General features: G+C 47.4%; 3 protein-coding genes across 3 annotated transcripts; 2 read left to right on the plus strand and 1 right to left on the minus strand.

Moving 5' to 3' along the window:
- On the plus strand, positions 1-2,038 carry VC83_04908 (uncharacterized protein; the record flags this gene model as incomplete). The annotated part of the gene is made up of 2 exons (XM_024468534.1): positions 1-1,605; positions 1,660-2,038. 2 exons carry the CDS (start codon positions 1-3, stop codon positions 1,843-1,845), a joined length of 1,791 nt encoding a protein of 596 aa, XP_024323809.1. The 3' UTR covers positions 1,846-2,038.
- Positions 2,039-2,221: 183 nt separating this feature from the next.
- Positions 2,222-6,682, plus strand: VC83_04909 (uncharacterized protein). The gene is made up of 5 exons (XM_024468535.1): positions 2,222-3,047; positions 3,140-3,351; positions 3,399-4,223; positions 4,276-4,403; positions 4,460-6,682. The coding sequence occupies exons 1-5, from the start codon at positions 2,658-2,660 to the stop codon at positions 6,166-6,168; spliced, it is 3,264 nt and encodes a 1,087-aa protein (XP_024323810.1). The 5' UTR covers positions 2,222-2,657; the 3' UTR covers positions 6,169-6,682.
- A 196-nt stretch (positions 6,683-6,878) lies between these two features.
- ADE2 (phosphoribosylaminoimidazole carboxylase ade2) lies at positions 6,879-9,275 on the minus strand. Its single transcript, XM_024468536.1, has 3 exons — positions 8,322-9,275; positions 7,215-8,264; positions 6,879-7,161 (listed from the first exon to the last, which is right to left on the minus strand). Exons 1-3 carry the CDS (start codon positions 8,959-8,961, stop codon positions 6,965-6,967), a joined length of 1,887 nt encoding a protein of 628 aa, XP_024323959.1. The 5' UTR covers positions 8,962-9,275; the 3' UTR covers positions 6,879-6,964.
- Between the last annotated feature and the right edge of the window lie 9,738 nt (positions 9,276-19,013).

Below are 19,013 nucleotides of genomic sequence, written 5' to 3' on the forward strand. Positions count from 1 at the left end.
ATGGCGTCGAACAGATGGTACTATGGGCTAGTGGAAGATACACCGGAAAATGAGATATCCACAGAGAATATCCTCGAATCCCCGAGGATAAGGAAGCCACCGGGCGGGATCTCCGCTGATACACTGGTTCAAAAGAGCGAGCCCAATCGACCTGAGCGTGGCCGGAGACGTCTTGAGCAGCTTGTGAAGGGAAAGAATGGCCCCCAGGCTGGTATTGAAAGTACCACGGCAGAGAGCCTAAGGGACGCACGCTCCATGGGAAATAACAGTTCTGATTTCCACCCAGGCACGCCAATGATAGAGGGGGTTTCTGACAGCGAGCGGCTGCAAGAGGTCGAATCGGTGATTGTGGTTGAAAGAACACCAAAGCGGGCCAAAACAAAGAGCAGATCCAATGAAGCAGAGAATCTAGCCATGGAACTTGGTTTTAATGCCCCTGGAGTCATCGAACCTGAAAGGTCTAATGGCCACGTTGTAACGGGAAGGGAGGCCCCTGTAGAAGATGTCAGTTTTGCCGACACCCCTTCTCCCGGCTTCAAACAAGCAAACCTCAGATCTACTCGGAGTTCAACTCGGCGGCCAAATAAGGCTTCTTGCCACCAGTCTCCTACAGGAACTGTAACTGACGGCCTTATAAACACCTCCGACGCCTTCAGTGCCCGGCCCCAGGAGGGTTCTGGGTGTGTCGCCGTGGTCAACGGTGCGTCGAGTACTACTGCTGCGTATTCAGGCATATCCACGAAGACTTTCAATGAAGAACTCACCCAGAACAATTCGACAGCGTCTATACTACAAAGGCCTGGACGGACATCACCCTCTACCGGCTTCCATGGCAAAAGCAGTCTTGATGATTCACAATCCACTTCACTTCTTTTAGATCAAACTCTACAGCGGCGGCTTCGATCCTCCTTTCATCAAACAATTCCTCAACGTCAGCTTCAATCTTCCTTTGGTCAGTTTACAGATAGATTGAAAGACAAGTCTAGTATACTCCAGGCGCAAGACTCCTCCGCAACTCTTCTATCAACGCCTGCTTTCAGCAGCACCACCCCACTCGATTCATCACATAACACATCCCATCTATCTGACTATAAGTCTATTGCAACCTCCCAAGTCAACACATCTACAACTATTCAACAAGATCAACGAACTCACAACCTGTTGATCACAGACACCGAATATATGGCCGAAGCTGGTACTCGGCAAAGCAGCGCCGTAGAGCTGGATAGTGACAATAGTTCGGTGCTCTCAGATCTCGACTCGATCGACTTCACTGAAGAAGAAGCCGCCTTGCTTTTGAATTCACATCAGCCAGAACTGGCTGCAGAGCAGGAGCCAAATACCCAACCAGCCAAGTCTCGGCCGGCACGCCAGAAGAAGCAAACGCCAAAGAGGCCTTGTGGAAGACCTCCGAAAGAGAAGAATGAATTGCAAAAAGCGGCGGCCCATGCGAAAGCTGTCACAAAAAAGCCACCCGCGAAACCCAGGCCACCAAAGGGGGCCAGTCGAGCATCTGGAAGGAAGAAAAAAGTAGACGAAGATGATGAGAAAGATGATTTCCAGCCAGAAAAGGACTTTGGATCCGCTATATCGGAGTCGGGAGTGGTAAGTAACAATTAGACGCCCGGGACACCAGGCTCTGGCTGATACGGGAAATAGGGCCTTCGAGACAGGTCGAAGCTCAAGGCACCAGTTACGTATGAGGACCGGGTTGATGCAACTACGGACTTGATGCAAAGACCAGGTGCCAGGACTGGATTGAAAATGGTTGTCTCTACGAAGAAGTCTGGGAAAACTCGTGGTACGTTGTCTTCCCCTTATTTTTGCGATTTCTCATCGTTATAAACCGAGTCGGTCCTTGTTCTCGCAGTTAGTTACGTCTTGCATCAAGTTGGTATATGTACAGGCTTGCATCTACATTGCGCCCAGATGCTGCCTGTATTGAGTGGCATCGGGATAAGAATGAAGCAAGTGCGAAGTTCTACTCTCGATGCCACTTGGGTAAAAGTCTCATATGCCTCAAGAACTTGGTTACTTTTAGGACTAGATTGGGGTGTCGTATTGTCCAATTCGAGTAACCTGCAGGGTGGCACGGGCCGCCTCAACGGGTTGATAAACCGGCAGAACGGCAAGCGGACTGCCCAAGCGGGATGCGGTGTACCCCATACCTGCCTTTATCCCAGAGCCTCACACACGGACGGAGCGTATCACACCCCCACCTTCTCGTCCATTTCTCGTGCATCCCACCTTCCCACCACAATTTTGTTCGCCATCTCTCTTTTTCCTTCTTCTCTTCTTCCTCCATATCTTCATATCTTCCTGCTTTTTCACCAGTTTGAACACATTCCATCCTCCCCTTCCCATTCCCTCCTATCTTTCATAGATTGTGGTTCATGTCTGTACCACTGTATACATGTAATGCCCATTCACCTTCTCCCATTTGAACCTCTCCAACTCTTTTGCCATATGGTGGTTGGCATCTTGCATTGGAGGTCATAACCAATCTAAAATCGTACTGGTCTTGACAAATATCTTTGAACCTTGACTTTCCTTGCACCTCCTCAAATATCTGGCGTTTGCCTATTCTTATTAATTTTTCATGATCTGTCATCTCTATTTCCTCATCTCTCGGTTCTGCGTTGGTGTAAGATCCTTCAATGATGTCTTACTTTGAGGACGACGAGGAGTTTGCACGGCAGCTACAAAAAGAGATGAATAATAACCCGAGACGCACAGCTACAAGGGCTTCCGCAACCCCATCCAACGTTCGGGCTCCTTCGCGAAAGAAGGCTACTCCATCAACACCTCGTACCCCAGGAGTGTCAAAGAAACCCCCTCCAAGCAGCTCCAAGTACGCCGAACCAAAACCCTCACCGCATGACTCTGGATTCAGTGAGGTTGCTTCTACAGATGACGAACAAGTTCTGAGCGACTTCACCCCTCCCTCAAGCTCGTCGTCTGATTCACCACAAGAATCTTCTGTCGTATCACCGTCTTCGACCGAAGAAGACGCCAAGGAGGACATCGTCGAACCTTCTTCTCCTGAGGTTAGTATATATATCATCCTTGACTCCACTTGAGGCTCTATATATTCTAGCTTGTTTATTTCTGTGACATTTAATATTTATTTTTATTTTAGGTCGCTTTCATGAGAGAGAGAAAAGCTCACGGTTACTTTGTTACCAATATTACCGTAAAGGATGCAGACGCCAGGACTTACCCTCCAATTGGCCCTGAACTGCTTGAACTGGCCCGGAAGGCATGGTCTAACGGTCATATTGCAAAAAGATGGAATCCTGAAGTCGCCCGATTTGTAGACGGAATATGGATGGCTCCGGATATGTGTGATAGGTATGTCTCCTGCGCCTCTCTTATACCCGTTTTCTGACGTTATATAGCTGCCGGGCTGTTAAACGCGATAATTGCGATAGAGCATTTCCCTGCTCATCTTGCACCAAGAAGGGCAGACATTGCAATCTAAGAACCGTGATGATGAGAACGGCGTGCAACAAAAATCCGGAATATAATGGGGATATAACCCCGCTGCATTTAAATGCACCCATAGTTTCTCAAAGCGGCGATGAAACTTGGAATTCAGTGAAACAGGCGTCTCCTACGATTCGCCCCCAGAAACGAAAGAGGGGAGATGCAAGTAAGGACACTGCAAAGAGCAAGGGCCGACGTGCAGTTACTACAACTCGTGACAAACGATTGAGCAATGGGACGGGCCGTTCCGGTGAAATCCCCCAGCACTTTAAGGCACCCCACATTGTTCAGGACGGCGATGCAACATGGAATTTAACGGAGCAGGCGGGTCCTACAAGCAACTCTTGGAAACAAAAGCGCAAATATGCTGGCGCTTCTGGTAATGTGTCGGCTAAGAAGCAACACAGATCACCTGAATCGGGATATTCCAGTAGCGAAGAGAAATACGTTGAAGATCCCGCCAAGCCTGGACAAGCCCTGGTTCGTTCTAAAAAAGGCCCAAAGGCGTCTGGCAAATACATCCCTTACCATCAATCAAAACAGGAGAACTTACCCGCCCCATATGGCCAGCCGCCCGTGTGGGCATCGAAGCGACAACAACTCTGTGAAACTTTGCCATATTACAGAGCATATATGTCCGGGGGATATCTGCACGATGGCCTCGTCCGTGCAATTTTAATTGACAAGGAAGTCAGAGAACGCGATGTTTTCGATGAAGAAGTTGTCATAACTCGATGGTAAGTTGTCTATTGCAATTCTTATTTGATACCAAGAAACTGATTTATATAGTGGTGGAGGACGTAAGCTGGATGAGGCAACTAACAAGATGGTTCAAACAACAGACCAGGAGAGAAGTGCGTATGGTCTTGGGTTCGAACGGGCTAGGGATATGCGTAGTCCTGTCGTAGTCATTGCTGGCAAGTCCCAGACTCCTCGTAGTAACTGGTATGAAGATTGACTAACCATTATTTAGGTCAGGGAAACTCCAGAAGTCCCTCGAAGCTTCCACACTATTACAATATCCTCGATTGGTTCCATGTTACTGACGTATGGGTGGAGAAGGTAGAGGGATTCAAGACATGGTGCGTGAGAATCGAGAAAATTCGCCTCGACGAGAAGTCTTGGTGGGCCAAGGCTGGCAGTGCTCTACCGAGTCCATACTGCGACCTGGATTCCATCAAAGCAGCTTCGGGGAAATGCTGTTATTGTAAAGACATCAGCAAGGTTATATTTGAACAAGGATGGACTTGCTTGAAGGCATCGTGTGACAAGTTCTTTATTTTCGATTCGCCTATTGACGATCGGAAACTCATCTATACAGAGACGTTTCTGAAGGAGCGTACCGCTTATACTGGGAATACACCAGGGCTATTGGCGCCTCCTCTCATGACCGAAGCCGATATGATCATCACTGGGAAACGTGGGACCGAATTCGCCTTCAAACAAGGTATCGTATGCCCGCTGTGTAACGGCTGCAGCCGTCGGAAGCAATGGTCAAAATGGAATTGTGAGACGGTGGGTTGTGGCTTTACTCACTCGTTGCCTTTCCAAATAATGAGTGTTCACGACACAATGTCGGATATTGCACGGAATCACCGGCAACAGAACTACGAACCCAAATTTGGAATTAAGTTTGAGGCAAAGACACTGGGCGCATATAACGTCTTTGAGTACGGTGTTCCAGGTCCAGAAGGGAAACCCGTAGGCGTTCTCCGGCTTTTCAAGTCGAACGATGCCATTAATCTCAATCCTGACGGCCCCAACGACCTCTTCCGATTGATGCAAGAGAGTGAGTTCGATCTCCAGAGGCGGCCTGTACGGCAACCGAATTCAAGTGGAGAGGTTCTCACCAATCACTTCGCAACCAACTGGGGCGCACCGTATAAATTTATCGTCGCACAGTCATCCAGAGGATTCAGTGAAGCCCCAACAGTAATTATCAAGGCTTTGAAAAGATTGACGTGGGCTGGTGAACAGACTCTTACTGACGTTGGAGAGCCCTTCCACCCATTCAATGAGCTCCTTTCGATTGGGTATTTTCAAGACTGCAGCATTGGATACCACGATGATGGCGAGTCGACACTAGGCCCAACAGTAGCCACACTCTCACTCGGTGCCTCAGCCACCATGTCTCTTCGCCCCAAAGCAAAAGCAGCGGTGGGAATTACTTCAAAGAATGCCAAGGGTACTAAAGCTCCTGTTATTCGCGTGACTCTTGAGCATGGTGACATGGTCATAATGCACGGGTCTGGAGTTCAGCAGTACTACGAGCATGAGGTTGTACCACATGGGACTCTTCGGTTTGCGTTAACCAGCCGTTATATCCAACCTGCAGAACTTGAAAGCGATACCGTCAGAGAGGAAGCTAGGATCAAGGGCGCGTTACCTAAAGGTCATGAGCAGTACAAGTATGATGGAGACGAGAACGCTATCTTCTCACCAGAAGAAGTGAAGAAGGCCGAGAAGGATGCGAGGCTAAATGCGTTGATGCGCTCAGTAAACGATGCTGCGGCAATACGCAAGGCTATCGAGTCTCAAGGCGACGATGATGAGCGTTGTCAGATGCAAGACATTATGGGTCAATTTGAAAATGGAACCCTCGCCCGTAGGTTGGTTGTCGAGCGGATGTGCTCAAAGGAGAGCGGGGAGGAAGTCGATGTGCCAATGCCCGGTGCCACCTAACCGCTTTACGGGCCGTTTGGGCAAGCATGCCTTGGTGCAAGGACTATTTATTACTTCATTATTTTATATTCAATTTGCTCACGTTTGCGAAGGTCGATTATGCTCTCGGCGCATTTTTCAGCTCGATATATTTTCTCGGGGGGTTCTGGGCATTGCCATCAAAGACTGCAATTCAATTTCCGGCGGGATATCACGGGCTGGATTGATCCTGATTATACATTAGCATATATTACAAGCGCGTTTACGACCATATTTTCAGCTTTGAGGGGTTTTGCGATGACAGGGAGGGGATGGACACCTATGCTTATATTTTGAGATTTTGGGAGAAAGGAAGGGAGGGCATGGCAAGTCGCTTTATAATTCTCATTGGCCAGGGCTCCTTTATATCTGCGCGGTTGCTTACAATATGTTTTATCGAAAATGGGGCAGGGAATGGATGGATGAATCTTGGAGTGGGTGCGTTGCGGTGTGCTTCGATCAGTTGCCGAGGGAGTTGCTAAATATTTCAGCGAAGAATTTGACGTTATGGCTTCTGAAAGTGTGCACTAAATGTGACTGGTATAGTGACATTTATTTTGATGCTCATGTTGTGAATACAAGATCCAATCCGTCAGGCACCATCATGTATCAGTGATTGTATCCTAAATGACCATGCTATATTCCTCCAACATTAAGGGTCGAATTTTCACCCCATACCACTAAACTCATGCTGGTGTGCCAGGCAGTGGAAGATTATAAAACATGACAGTGAACCAATTGGAAGTATTATTCCCGTCTATCTACGCAATCGTATCTTCTACATCTGCTGATGATATGCATCCCACCCCAGCTGCTTCATCTTCACGCCCTTGAGGTCGAGATTCTCCTCCTTCGCCGCCTTCGCATACGCCTCCACCTTTGCCTGCACACCCGCATCAAACGCCCCCAAAATCCTCGCCGCCAACAACGCCGCATTAATACTATTATTAATCCCCACTGTCGCAACCGGGACACCTATTATTCACTGTTAGCAAAGGCTCTCACTCATCATCGGGTCAAATACGCACCTCGCGGCATCTGCACAATGCTATACAAACTATCCACCCCATCCAACGCGCTCCCCTTCACCGGCACGCCAATAACTGGCAGTGCCGTATACGCAGCCGCCATCCCCGGCAAATGTGCTGCACCACCCGCAGCCGCAATGATAACCTTGATACCCCGCCCGGCAGCTGTCGAGCTGTACGTAGCCATGTACTCGGGCGTCCTGTGAGCAGAGGTAATCTCCACCTCGGGTGCGATACCGAAGTAATCGCGCAGCAACCTGAGCCCGGGAATCAGCGTCTTGAGATCGCTGTCGGAACCCATTATTACGCCCACTGTAGGGTGGACGTTGAGACGCGGAAGGGGCTGCGTGTAGAGGATGTTTGATTCTGTGGCGGCTCCGCCAACGAATTCAAGCAGTGGCGCAATTGTGCGCTCCGCCTCTTTCATCGTGCGGGCCGTCACGGTGACATGACCCATCTTTCGGCCTGGACGCCCTGCACCTTTGCCGTAGAGGTGTACACTCGCGTTCGGGATTGAGAGGGCGCGCTCGGCGACCTGCAGATGGGCCTCTGGTGTTGCGCCGCCGAGTATATTCAGCATGATGGCTGGGTCGCGGATCTCGAGGCTCTGTGCGGGGATGGGAAGGTCAAGGATGGCGCGGAGGTGGGCCTCGAATTGCGAGATGGAACAGGCTTCGATGGTGTAGTGGCCTGAGTTGTGGATGCGGCACGCTAGCTCGCAGAGGAGGAGCGATTTATCGGGGAGGAGGAACATTTCGACGCCGAAGACCCCGAGGCCGTCGAAGGCGGCGACGGTTTTGCGGGCGAGGGCTTGGGCTTGCTGGTTGATTTCGTCGGAGATGTTGCGGGCGGGGGCGTAGACGAGCTTGCAGATGGAGTCTTCTTGGACGGTTTCGACGGTTGGATAGGAGAGGACGCCGTCTTTGGTTTTGACGACGATAACGGCTACTTCCATTGTGAAGTTTGCCCATTTCTCAGCGTATAGTGGGCGGTTCTCGAGAGCTTTGAGGGCTGCGGGGATATCTGCTTTGGTTTTGACGGAGTAATTTCCTGTGGTGGGATACCAGGTTAGTTACAAGCGCCAATATATATTCGTGGGCCTCTTACCTCTTCCATCATATGCTTGTGTTTTCGACTTGAGCATCATGGGGAAGCCAAGTTCCTCTCCGATCGCGGCCAGCTCTTCGGCGGTGTTGTTGCTCAGCTCACGGTAGTCGGCCATTGCGATGTCGAATTTCGACAAATGCTCCTTCTGATTAAACTTGTTCTGGATCGTACGAATTGTCTGCCAGCTCGGCTCAACCTTGACCTTCGAGGAGACTTCCTCGAGGGCGTAGGTATCGACGTGCTCAATCTCTGTCGTCAGGACGTCGCAAGTCTCTGCAAGCCTCCGCATCGATGGAGGGTCGGTGAATGATCCGTTGAAATGGCCATCGTGAGCGCTGATAAGTTTCGCCGGGGAATTGGGCGCATCCAGCACGTTGAGTTGGATGTTCAATCGGTTTGCAGCTTCCATCATCATCCGTCCCAGTTGCCCCCCACCAAGCACGCCCACCGAAGGAGTTGACAGCATCGTAAAGTCGGAGAGAAGAAATCTAGGGCTGGAATTAATCGGCGGTATGCCGCAATGTTCGCAGCTTGTAGGATTAAGAGTCGGCTTCACTGTGGTTGGGCTCTGAAGTCGATGAGTCTTAGCTTCAGTCCAGTGCCGTTGGATATTTTTCTTATCGGCGCGCACGCGGCGCATTATCGGATGGGGCTAGCCAATGTCCAGGGCGGTGTGCCTACCATTACGCGCTAGTGATTTAAATGGTTTAGCTTATGAGACTAATTGTTGACCCCGGCCCCGTCGTCACTGGCGAGATTCTGATATCACGTGGACTTCTTCCAACATGTTGGAATATATGGGCGCTTAACTGGAACCCTTTCATCGTAGACATCCTCTTCATCAAACCTGCTTTCATTTTCCTTTTCTCTCTTTTTTAGTTATCGATCTAATACTTTACCTTCATTTAAACTATCAACTGAGTCACAATTTTGTCCCACAATGGGAACCTCTCTGTAATGGTGGGTGTTACGACGGAACAAGAAGGCTGGCCAACTACAGGACAGGAAGGAGGGAGGTCGCATGAGACCGGCCCTGGTACCTGGAGGGGCAGCGGGGAATAGTAGTTCCGAAAGTATCACGTGACGGACTCACAGGATGATGAGAAGAGTCCTAAGAGTCCAGGACTCCGAGGACTCGAGTGAGTTCCCAGGAGTCCACTAGGCACGTGACGGACTCGCAGGATGATGAGAAGAGTCCTAAGAGTCCAGGACTCCGAGGACTCGAGTGAGTTCCCAAGAGTCCACTAGGCACGACGCCACTATATAAGTAGATAGTAGTTCCTTAGATAGGAGCTTCGTGCTCAACTCAATACAGTATTTGTTATATACTAGTAACGTGTTACTTGAAGCCTTTGTGTCTGATCCCCTGCCTCCTCTGATAAGTAAACCTTTACGCAAGAGAACCTCTGTGTCTTCTATCGTTTAGAAGTCAGCGTTACAGTGGGTGCACCAGATGTGAGAATCTAGCCACCCAAGGAAGGGATGAATTTACTAAGACAACACACTGTCTTAGAAAACAGAGCCAAAGGGTCGTAGCTTAGACTATTCCACAACGCAGCAATCAGGTGTGTGATGTAGTGAAGTGGTTCAGACAAGTTGCAACAAATGTTGAGTCTGGGAACTCAGGGGTAAGTCAGAGGTTAACACCTCACTGACTTTTCAGAAACAAGGAGTAACAAGATGAATGCTTGGAAGCTTGGAAAAGACGTGGAAGTATGTGATAGTCGATTTACTGTATTGTCTGCTTGCCCTTTCTTAAGGAAAGGGCAATCCTATTTATTCTAAAGGAGTGTAGTTCTCTCATTTTCCAAGACTTTCCATGACTTACCAGGCTTGGTAACTGTAGTCGACGTAAGAGAATCCCATAGAACCATCTCTTAGGTTCGTAGCCTATAGGAAGTAAAAGGAGGTCCAAGGTCAGAGTACCCCTATAGACAAATTATGTCATAGACAAATTATGTCATAGACAAATTATGTCATAGACAAATTATGTCATAACTTAACCAATCTTGTGGGTAACTAAAGAGCGATGACATGTAATGAATCATAGAGGTTCGTAGGAGCTTTTAGAGCTATCGTTCATGCTCCTAGGCCTTTAGTTGGTAGAGATATGTCATGTGGTAGTATGAGTGATGTCATGTAATGAATCATAGAGGGTTGTAGAGATATGCTATGTGGTCATATCGGCCCAGTAACTAAGGAGCGATGACGTGTAATGAATCATAGATGGTTGTAGCAATCGTTGAGTAGTATTGCTCTTGTTGTTGGTGTGATAAGCCAAAATATGTATAGTGACTTGTAGGTTTGAGGAGGAGATTTCCAAGTTTGCTCTTGAGTTTGATAGCAAACTGAGTGCAACGAATGTCAGTATGACACAAAGGAGTGTAGTTCTCTCATTTTCCAAGACTTTCTATGACTAACCAGGTGTCATACTGACATTCGTTGCACTCAGTTTGCTATCAAACTCAAGAGCAAACTTAGAAATCTCCTCCTCAAACCTACAAGTCACCATACATATCTTGGCTTATCACACCAACAACAGAAGCAATACTACTCAACGATTGCTGCAAACTCTTCTACTACATCTGTTTATGCTACATACATTACGGCATATCATTTGGACACTCATTGAACAAGTTATTAAGAAAATCTCCTCCTTAAGGGGGTGGGCCAATACTACCACATGGCATATCTCTACCAACTAGAGGCCTAGGAACATGAACGATAGCTCTAGAAGCTTCTACAACCCTCTATGATTCATTACACGTCATCGCTCCTTAGTTACCCACAAGATTGGTTAAGTTATGACATAATTTATCTATAGGTACTCTGACCTTGGACCTCCTTTTCACTTCCTATAGGCTAGGAACCCAAGAGATGGTTCTATGGGATTCTCTTACGTTCACTACATGATTAGCAAGCTAGTTGTGGGTCGCACTTGATTTCTAATACATTTACCAAGCCTGGTTAGTCATGGAAAGTCATGGAAAATGAGAGAACTACACTCCTTTGGCATAAATAGGATTGCCCTTTCCTTAAGAAAGGGCAAGCAGACAATACAGTAAATCGACTATCACATACTTCCACGTCTTTTCCAAGCTTCCAAGCATTCATCTTGTTACTCCTTGTTTCTGAAAAGTCAGTGAGGTGTTAACCTCTGACTTACCCCTGAGTTCCCAGACTCAACATTTGTTGCAACTTGTCTGAACCACTTCACTACATCACACACCTGATTGCTGCGTTGTGGAATAGTCTCAGCTACAACCCTTTGGCTCTGTTTCCTAAGACAGTGTGTTGTCTTAGTAAAATCATCCCTTCCTTGGGTGGCTAGATTCTCACATCTGGTGCACCCAACATTACACCAGGCTTGGTAAATGTATTAGAAATCAAGTGCGACCCACAACTAGCTTGCTAATCATGTAGTGAACGTAAGAGAATCCCATAGAACCATCTCTTGGGTTCCTAGCCTATAGGAAGTGAAAAGGAGGTCCAAGGTCAGAGTACCTATAGATAAATTATGTCATAACTTAACCAATCTTGTGGGTAACTAAGGAGCGATGACGTGTAATGAATCATAGAGGGTTGTAGAAGCTTCTAGAGCTATCGTTCATGTTCCTAGGCCTCTAGTTGGTAGAGATATGCCATGTGGTAGTATTGGCCCACCCCCTTAAGGAGGAGATTTTCTTAATAACTTGTTCAATGAGTGTTCAAATGATATGCCGTGATGTATGTAGCATAAACAGATGTAGTAGAAGAGTTTGCAGCAATCGTTGAGTAGTATTGCTTCTGTTGTTGGTGTGATAAGCCAAGATATGTATGGTGACTTGTAGGTTTGAGGAGGAGATTTCTAAGTTTGCTCTTGAGTTTGATAGCAAACTGAGTGCAACGAATGTCAGTATGACACTCTCCCTCTGCTACTTCGGGGTTCCCTCTTGCTCCTCCGCCGGGGATGCCCCGCCCTCCTACTCCTGGACAAGCTCTAAATATACCAAAACATGTAGAAAGGCTGGCACAGCCTACCGTCCCAAGTAGTTACCGCTGCAGTCTCAAGCTGTGTTTCCTACTAACGAGCTGTGATACATAGATTCAACCATCCTCTACCAGACGAGAAATCCCCAGTCTTGAATCTTATAACGTAACGTATGGGGTAGTCGGACATATGGGGTAGTCGGACAAAAAGTTTATTCTACTCTAGTTGACTGAGTCCTACGTGCCACACACTCCTCCAATTCCAATTCTGGGTCGCTTGAATCTTTCTCTACCTCTTCCTCTTCAACTTCCTCGTCTACTTCTTCAATTGGCCGTTTGCATGGCCTTCCACGTGGTCTTTTCTCAGTTGACTTCAACTCTGCCTCCCGGACAATTTTCAACACTTCCTCGGTACTGAATACAAATTCGCCTTGCAACTTAATTCTCTTGCCCGTAGTTCTTTTCTTTCGTGTCTCAAGTATCTCTTTGTACTCTTTTACCTCCTTCCAAAGGATGCTGAGTTCAGCATTCTGACTTTCAACCAGCCTAGTCATTCTCTTGGCATAGCGTCGAGTTGGTGAAGCAGGAGAGTCACAAGTTGCCATACTTGAATTAAATACTAAATTTGCATGCCTTAGTTCAGTTCCATCTGGAGGAGAACTTCGGAGTATTGAGAGATCCAGAGTAGTGATATTGGTTGAGTTTTGAGGAGTGCGAGGTGGTTCGGTTGGTGGAAGTGGAAGGTTAGCCAGAACTCTTTCTGGGAGAAAGGGTATTAAACCTGCTGCCCTCCACCCACTTCTAATGTTTTGAGGTATAAGACCCTTCTCTCGAATACACCAGAAGATTTCAACCCAGTGGGAGCGCTGGATTCGCTTTATTCCTGCTCGAGTATACCGATCTACTTCCTGAGCATGAAATCGCTTAAGAGGTCCATACACCCCAACATCAAGTGGTTGGAGTAGATGAGAGCAATGAGGTGGTAGAATAAGAAGGTCGATGTCATTCTCAAACTACTTGCAACACGCGACGCGTCACGCGTTGGGTCGCGTTGGGCTTCAAACTTTGTTAAGCGGCGTGTAGAGCTCCAGACATGCTTTCAGCGCAAATACGACTACCAGAGGGCTAAGTGCGAAGATCCAGAAGTTATTAATGGCTGGTTTGAGCTTGTGCGTAACACAATTGCGAAATATGGTATCGATGAAGCAGATATCTACAACTTTGATGAGACTGGGTTTATGATGGGCGTTATCTCAACTGCTATGGTTGTAACAAGCTCAGACGGGCGGGCAAAAGCAAAGAAGGTACAGCCTGGTAATCGGGAATGGGTTACAGTAATCCAAGGCGTTAGTTCTCAAGGTTGGGCAGTACCACCATTTATCATTGTTGCAGGCAAAAACCACCTTACATCTTGGTATGAGAATAGTGGATTTTCAAGCGATTGGGTGATTTCTGTTACTGAAAATGGCTGGACTACAAACGAGAGAGGCATGGATTGGATTCAGCACTTTGAGAAGCATACAAAGGCCCAGAGTGTTGGTGGTTGTCGCTTGTTAGTCCTTGATGGTCATGAGAGCCACCACTCAGATGAGTTTGAGGAGTACTGCAAGGAACACAACATTATTACGCTTTGTATGCCTGCTCACTCTTCTCATCTACTCCAGCCACTTGATGTTGGCTGTTTCGGCCCGTTAAAGCAGGCCTATGGTCGGCAAATTGAAGATATGATGCAGGCTCATATTTCTCATATTACAAAGGATGACTTCTTTCCTGCCTTCCACGCTGCATTTAACACTACAATGACGGAAAGTAACATTCGAGGCGGGTTTCGAGGGGCAGGGCTTCTTCCATTTGACCCTGAGAGAGTGATATCTACACTTGATCTTAAGTTAAGGACACCAACGCCTCCAAGCTCCCGCCCAGGTACTGCTCAACCTTGGGTTTCTCAGACACCAAACAACCCAATTGAAGCTATGTCACAGTCTACATTTATTAAAACTCGGATTTCACGCCATCAAAATAGCTCTCCAACCTCAATCTATGCAGCTGTTGACCAGTTTACAAAGGGTGCATCGCAAATAATGCATCAATTAGCACTGCTAAAGGGAGAGAACCAAAACCTACGACAGGCAAATGAAGTACTAAGCAAGCGCCGGAGAGCTAGGAAAACACGACTACAGCAAGGAGGATCACTTAGTCAACAAGGGGCGCAAGAGCTACAGGATGAGAGGGATGTTGTGCAGCAGGTAGAGCAGGAAATAAGGGCAAGCCGTGGTCGGAAGCCAAGGGAAGAAACCCGTGCCCGTCGCTGTGGCAAGTGTGGTGAGACTGGGCACAATGCGCGCACGTGTCAGATTGTAATAGACACCTCTGAGGAAGAGGACTCCGAGTAGTTTCAATTGATTTCTAATGTTGTGGTAGATTTATCGCAATGTTTGTCGTGAGGGTAGATAATTTTGGCGCTTTCGCTTGTTTGGCGCTTTCGCTATACATGTACGTTAACCATATAATATTTATCAAACTATAGTAATAATTAATAGTAACGTTAGTAGCTGCTATTAATGCTTAATTAAACTCATATCAAATATAAGTCATAACTAATTGACTACTCTATGATCGATTTTGATTGAATAATATGATATCACTTGTAAATATAATATCACGTGTAAATATAATCACGTGTAAATATAATCACGTGTAATTATTTAACAGTGTGTAAATGGAACTATTATAGTTATACTATTTTCAACTTATACCTCAAAATGCATGTACAGTAACACTTAATAGTAACGTTATTAATATTCGATTGCACTTAAAGCTATTCCTAATAACATATCATGTGATGACATGTGGTGGCCCCCACTTATAATGTAAAAGACTGGACTGGACCGGACTGTTCTTAGGAAAGACCGAACGGTCTAGTCTTTTAAACAGTCCTCAATTTTCGCAAACAGTCCACACTCTAAAAAAAGACTGGACTATTATCAGTCCGGTCTTTTAAAGGGACCTCAACTTTAGCAAACAGTCTACACTCTAAAAAAAAGACTAGAATGTTATCAGTCTGGTCTTTTTGTCTCACGGTCCAGTCCTAAAAAAAACGACTGGACCGTAAAACAGTCCTCACTCAACATTAAAAGACCGGACCGGACCGGACCGTGGCCAGTCTACTCTTTAATGGGCCAAAACAGCCAACATCAAGTGGTTGGAGTATATGGGAAGAGTGAGCAGGCATACAAAGCGTAATAATGTTGTGTTCTTTGCAGTACTCCTCAAACTTGTCTGAGTGGTGGCTCTCATGACCATCAAGGACTAACAAGCGATAACCACCAACACTCCGGGGCTTTGTGTGCTTCTCAAAATGCTGAATCCAATCCATACCTCTCTCGTTTGTAGTCCAGCCATTTGCAGTAACAGCGATTACCCAATCTGCTGGAAATCCGCTATTCTCATACCAAGATGCAAGGTGGTTTTTACCTGCCACAATGACAAATGGCGGCACTGCCCAACCTTGAGAACTAACGCCTTGGATTACTGTAACCCATTCCCGATTGCCAGGCTGCACCTTTTTTGCCTTTGCCCACCCATCTGAGCTCATTACTACCGTTGCGCTTGAGATGACGCCCATCATAAACCCAGTCTCATCAAAGTTGTAGATATCTGCATTGTTGATGCCATACTTTAGAATTGTGTTCCATACAAGCTCAAACCAGCCACGAATGACTTCTGGATCTTCGCACTTAGCCCTCTGGTAGTCGTATTTTCGCTGGAAGCGTGTCCGGAGCTCTACATGCCGCTTAACAAAGTTTGAAGCCCAACGTGACCCGACGTGTGGCGCGTCGCGTGTTGCAAGTAGTCGATTTGCCATATCTTCAACAATAGACAACTGAGGAGGGAACCCTTTAGCAGCTAAGTCAAGTATATACTGAACAAGAACTGATTCCTCTAGGTTACTTAATTTCCGTAAGTTGGCTTGGATATCGCGTCGTGAAGGTATGCCTTGTAAATGGTGACGTAGCTTGCGGTGGTCTACGGAATAGATCCTAGCTGCAACTCGAAGGCGCAAATTTGGGTCGCTTTGCATAGCTTGGATAGCTAGCACTAATTCGCTTTCATCATTTTTATGGCGCATGTTTTGTTGTGGAGGAATTTAACATTTAGTTGGGGGGGTTGGTCACCGCATGATTTTGGCACTTTCGCTTGTTTGGCACTTTCGTTATACATGCACGTTATCTACTTTGCCAACTACTAATAATATAACAGGGCCTTTAAGAAATGGGCAGTATCTCAATGGGCAAGGGGTTGAGAAAGCGCTGATCCATCGAGAGAACGTAAACCTTACTCTGCGCCTGATATTGCAAGGTGCATTTGATGAAACCGATCCAGCTATCTCAACCCAGGTAAAGAAACTTTACCACCAATGCCCAACCCTCGCAGAACATATCTTCCCGTCGATCCAGCAGATACAACTGAGGATGATGCTATAGATATTGAGCCAGATACCTCGCATATCTATCCAAGAGCAACTCGCTGTGTTGCCCGGTCTTTCGTAAAGAATACCCTCAATCTCCCCCTCCAGTTGTGAGATGTGCCTGAGGGCCATCTCTTTACACAGCAGCTGCGACATGCATATTTAGTGGATTATAATAATCCATACATCACCAATCTGGGGAACCACCCCATCCAATAGTTTTCCTGCTTCAGCTTTACAGATCCGTATGTTTTAGTTTCTATTTGCCTGCCCCCCCTGATATCTTTCTCACACTGGCTAATCAAGTTGAGAACAGGACCATTCAGCGCCGAGTGTCATTTGAGGCTAGGAATTCATTTTTTGTCCGGGGCCAGACCATAGCCCGCTTCGACATTGGATTTGTGCATGAGAGGATCCGCGGCGAGAAGCACCTCTTCGCACCTGTGTGTGATAGAGGAGTGCAACAAGGAGGATCCCATGGTCATGCTTTCTCTTGTGAGGGCAAGACCCCACGCCAAATGATCGTTGGTCTGCCAGCTATTGGCAGCAAGGCGTTATATGTTGTGGATATTGATCCTAGGCGGGCAATATACTGTTGGTGGGAGATTGGCCTCATGTAAAATAGGACAGGAGTGGGATAGGAATGGGACATGCGGTATTATAGGTCAGAAGTGAAGCTGTAGATAGTAAAAATGGATTCTATTACTCCTAACTATCTTTACTATGTGCCTATTTGTTGTAACCGGCCCCCTTTGGCACGGGACGTAAGATACTATGTCAGCGGCACTGCATAGAGGACTAGGCTGGGCGTTAGGATTCCTGGCTGTAGGTAAAGCCGGGCGTCAGGCTTCATGACTGCATAGAAGCCGGGCGTTTGGATCATCGCCAGCCTCAGCATAGTCGGGCGATTTACCCCGCTCTGCACTGGTGCCAGGCTTCACCTCAGCATAGTCGGGCGATTTACCCCGCTCTGCACTGGTGCCAGGCTTCATAAATCAAGCTCTGGGCCTGACTGGCATTGAGAGCCGGTCTACAAATAGTACGTAGGCCCCGTAGATATGTTAAATTAATTCAATTCTATTCTATGGTCTATATACTGCAGTGTTCTGAGTGCACCACCTGCATCCTATTTAAAGTGATAGTTCCAACGTATCCTAGAGCGTTGGTAATCCTGCAACACTATTGATATGAAGTTGAGCCGTGATGATATTATCCAAAAAGCGTTGCCAAAAAGTGGTGATTTCTGTGCTAGCGGCACTTCCATTCTTGGGTCATACCTTCAACTTCACTTCCAACCCAAACTCAACCTTCCATACCATACCCCAGGCATCAAAATGAGGGCAAAGGTTTGTTTTTATTGTATTTGACAGCTTCTACAACCTCAAGTGAGGTCGTATAACCAGTATAGAACGGTAAGTCTTTACATTTTCTTCTTCTGGGCAAATATACCCAAGCTCCTCACAAGCTCACCAAAACAGCCATATTTATGGCCGCTGTCATCAAGCTTGACTCAAGCTCATCATCAGCATCTCTCTAAACTCCTCGCTGCCTCCTCGCTGCCTCCTCAGCCACCTAGCAGATGAGTCTCTCCTCCTCCATTTCTCATCAAGCTCCCCCGAAATTGAGAACTTGGCTAACTTGAACCGCAGGAACCTATGCCTCTGCCAAGAACCATTTTATCTTCATGCAAAAGCTCCCTGTTGTTACCACAGATGCAAAAACTCTCCCGTTCATTTCCTCAGTGGCCAAACGAAGCCCAAGACGCACCCAAATACACAAACTTCCCCGGACAGCGGCAGCCCCGATGAATGGATCCCAGCCTGGATACCAGCATCACCAAACATCCCTAGGCAGTGGCAGCCCCGACAAATGGATCCCAGCCTGGATACCGGCATCACCAAACCTTCCCACACCGACAGCGGCCATAACGAATGGATCCCGGCTGTGGGCACACAGTTCCAAGTGCCACTAGTGACAGCGAGCCCTTCTGGCTCCCCTCTAGCCGTGGTTGGTGTCGTCCTCTCCTCGCCCAACACTTGGCCTCCCACTACTCTTACAATTCGCGTAGAAGAGCTCCCTCGGTAGGTCACACCCACAGGACACCACCACGACAATCCTAGCCCTGGATATCTGGGCTATTCTCCTCGGATCCCAATTGGATTTAGGGGTCTCCCCGAAGCAGAAAAATGCGCACCCTCGCTGGCGTTGTCTGCTGCAGTAGTTGGTGACTCCCTCAGTTTTTGCATTTGTATGGG

Source organism: Pseudogymnoascus destructans (genome assembly GCF_001641265.1).
Source record: "Pseudogymnoascus destructans isolate 20631-21 unplaced genomic scaffold scaffold_11, whole genome shotgun sequence".
Taxonomy (NCBI): domain Eukaryota; kingdom Fungi; phylum Ascomycota; class Leotiomycetes; order Thelebolales; family Thelebolaceae; genus Pseudogymnoascus; species Pseudogymnoascus destructans.

Excerpts from the sequence above, each read along its gene's own strand:
- VC83_04909 (XM_024468535.1), top strand. The coding sequence starts at position 2,658 with ATGATGTCTTACTTTGAGGACGACGAGGAGTTTGCACGGCAGCTACAA. Across the intron at positions 3,048-3,139 it reads TCGAACCTTCTTCTCCTGAG|GTCGCTTTCATGAGAGAGAG; the intron begins GTTAGTATATAT and ends TTTTTATTTTAG. Across the intron at positions 4,224-4,275 it reads GAAGTTGTCATAACTCGATG|TGGTGGAGGACGTAAGCTGG; the intron begins GTAAGTTGTCTA and ends TGATTTATATAG.
- ADE2 (XM_024468536.1), bottom strand. The coding sequence starts at position 8,961 with ATGCGCCGCGTGCGCGCCGATAAGAAAAATATCCAACGGCACTGGACT. Across the intron at positions 8,265-8,321 it reads ACAAGCATATGATGGAAGAG|GAAATTACTCCGTCAAAACC; the intron begins GTAAGAGGCCCA and ends ATCCCACCACAG. Across the intron at positions 7,162-7,214 it reads CATTGTGCAGATGCCGCGAG|GTGTCCCGGTTGCGACAGTG; the intron begins GTGCGTATTTGA and ends AGTGAATAATAG.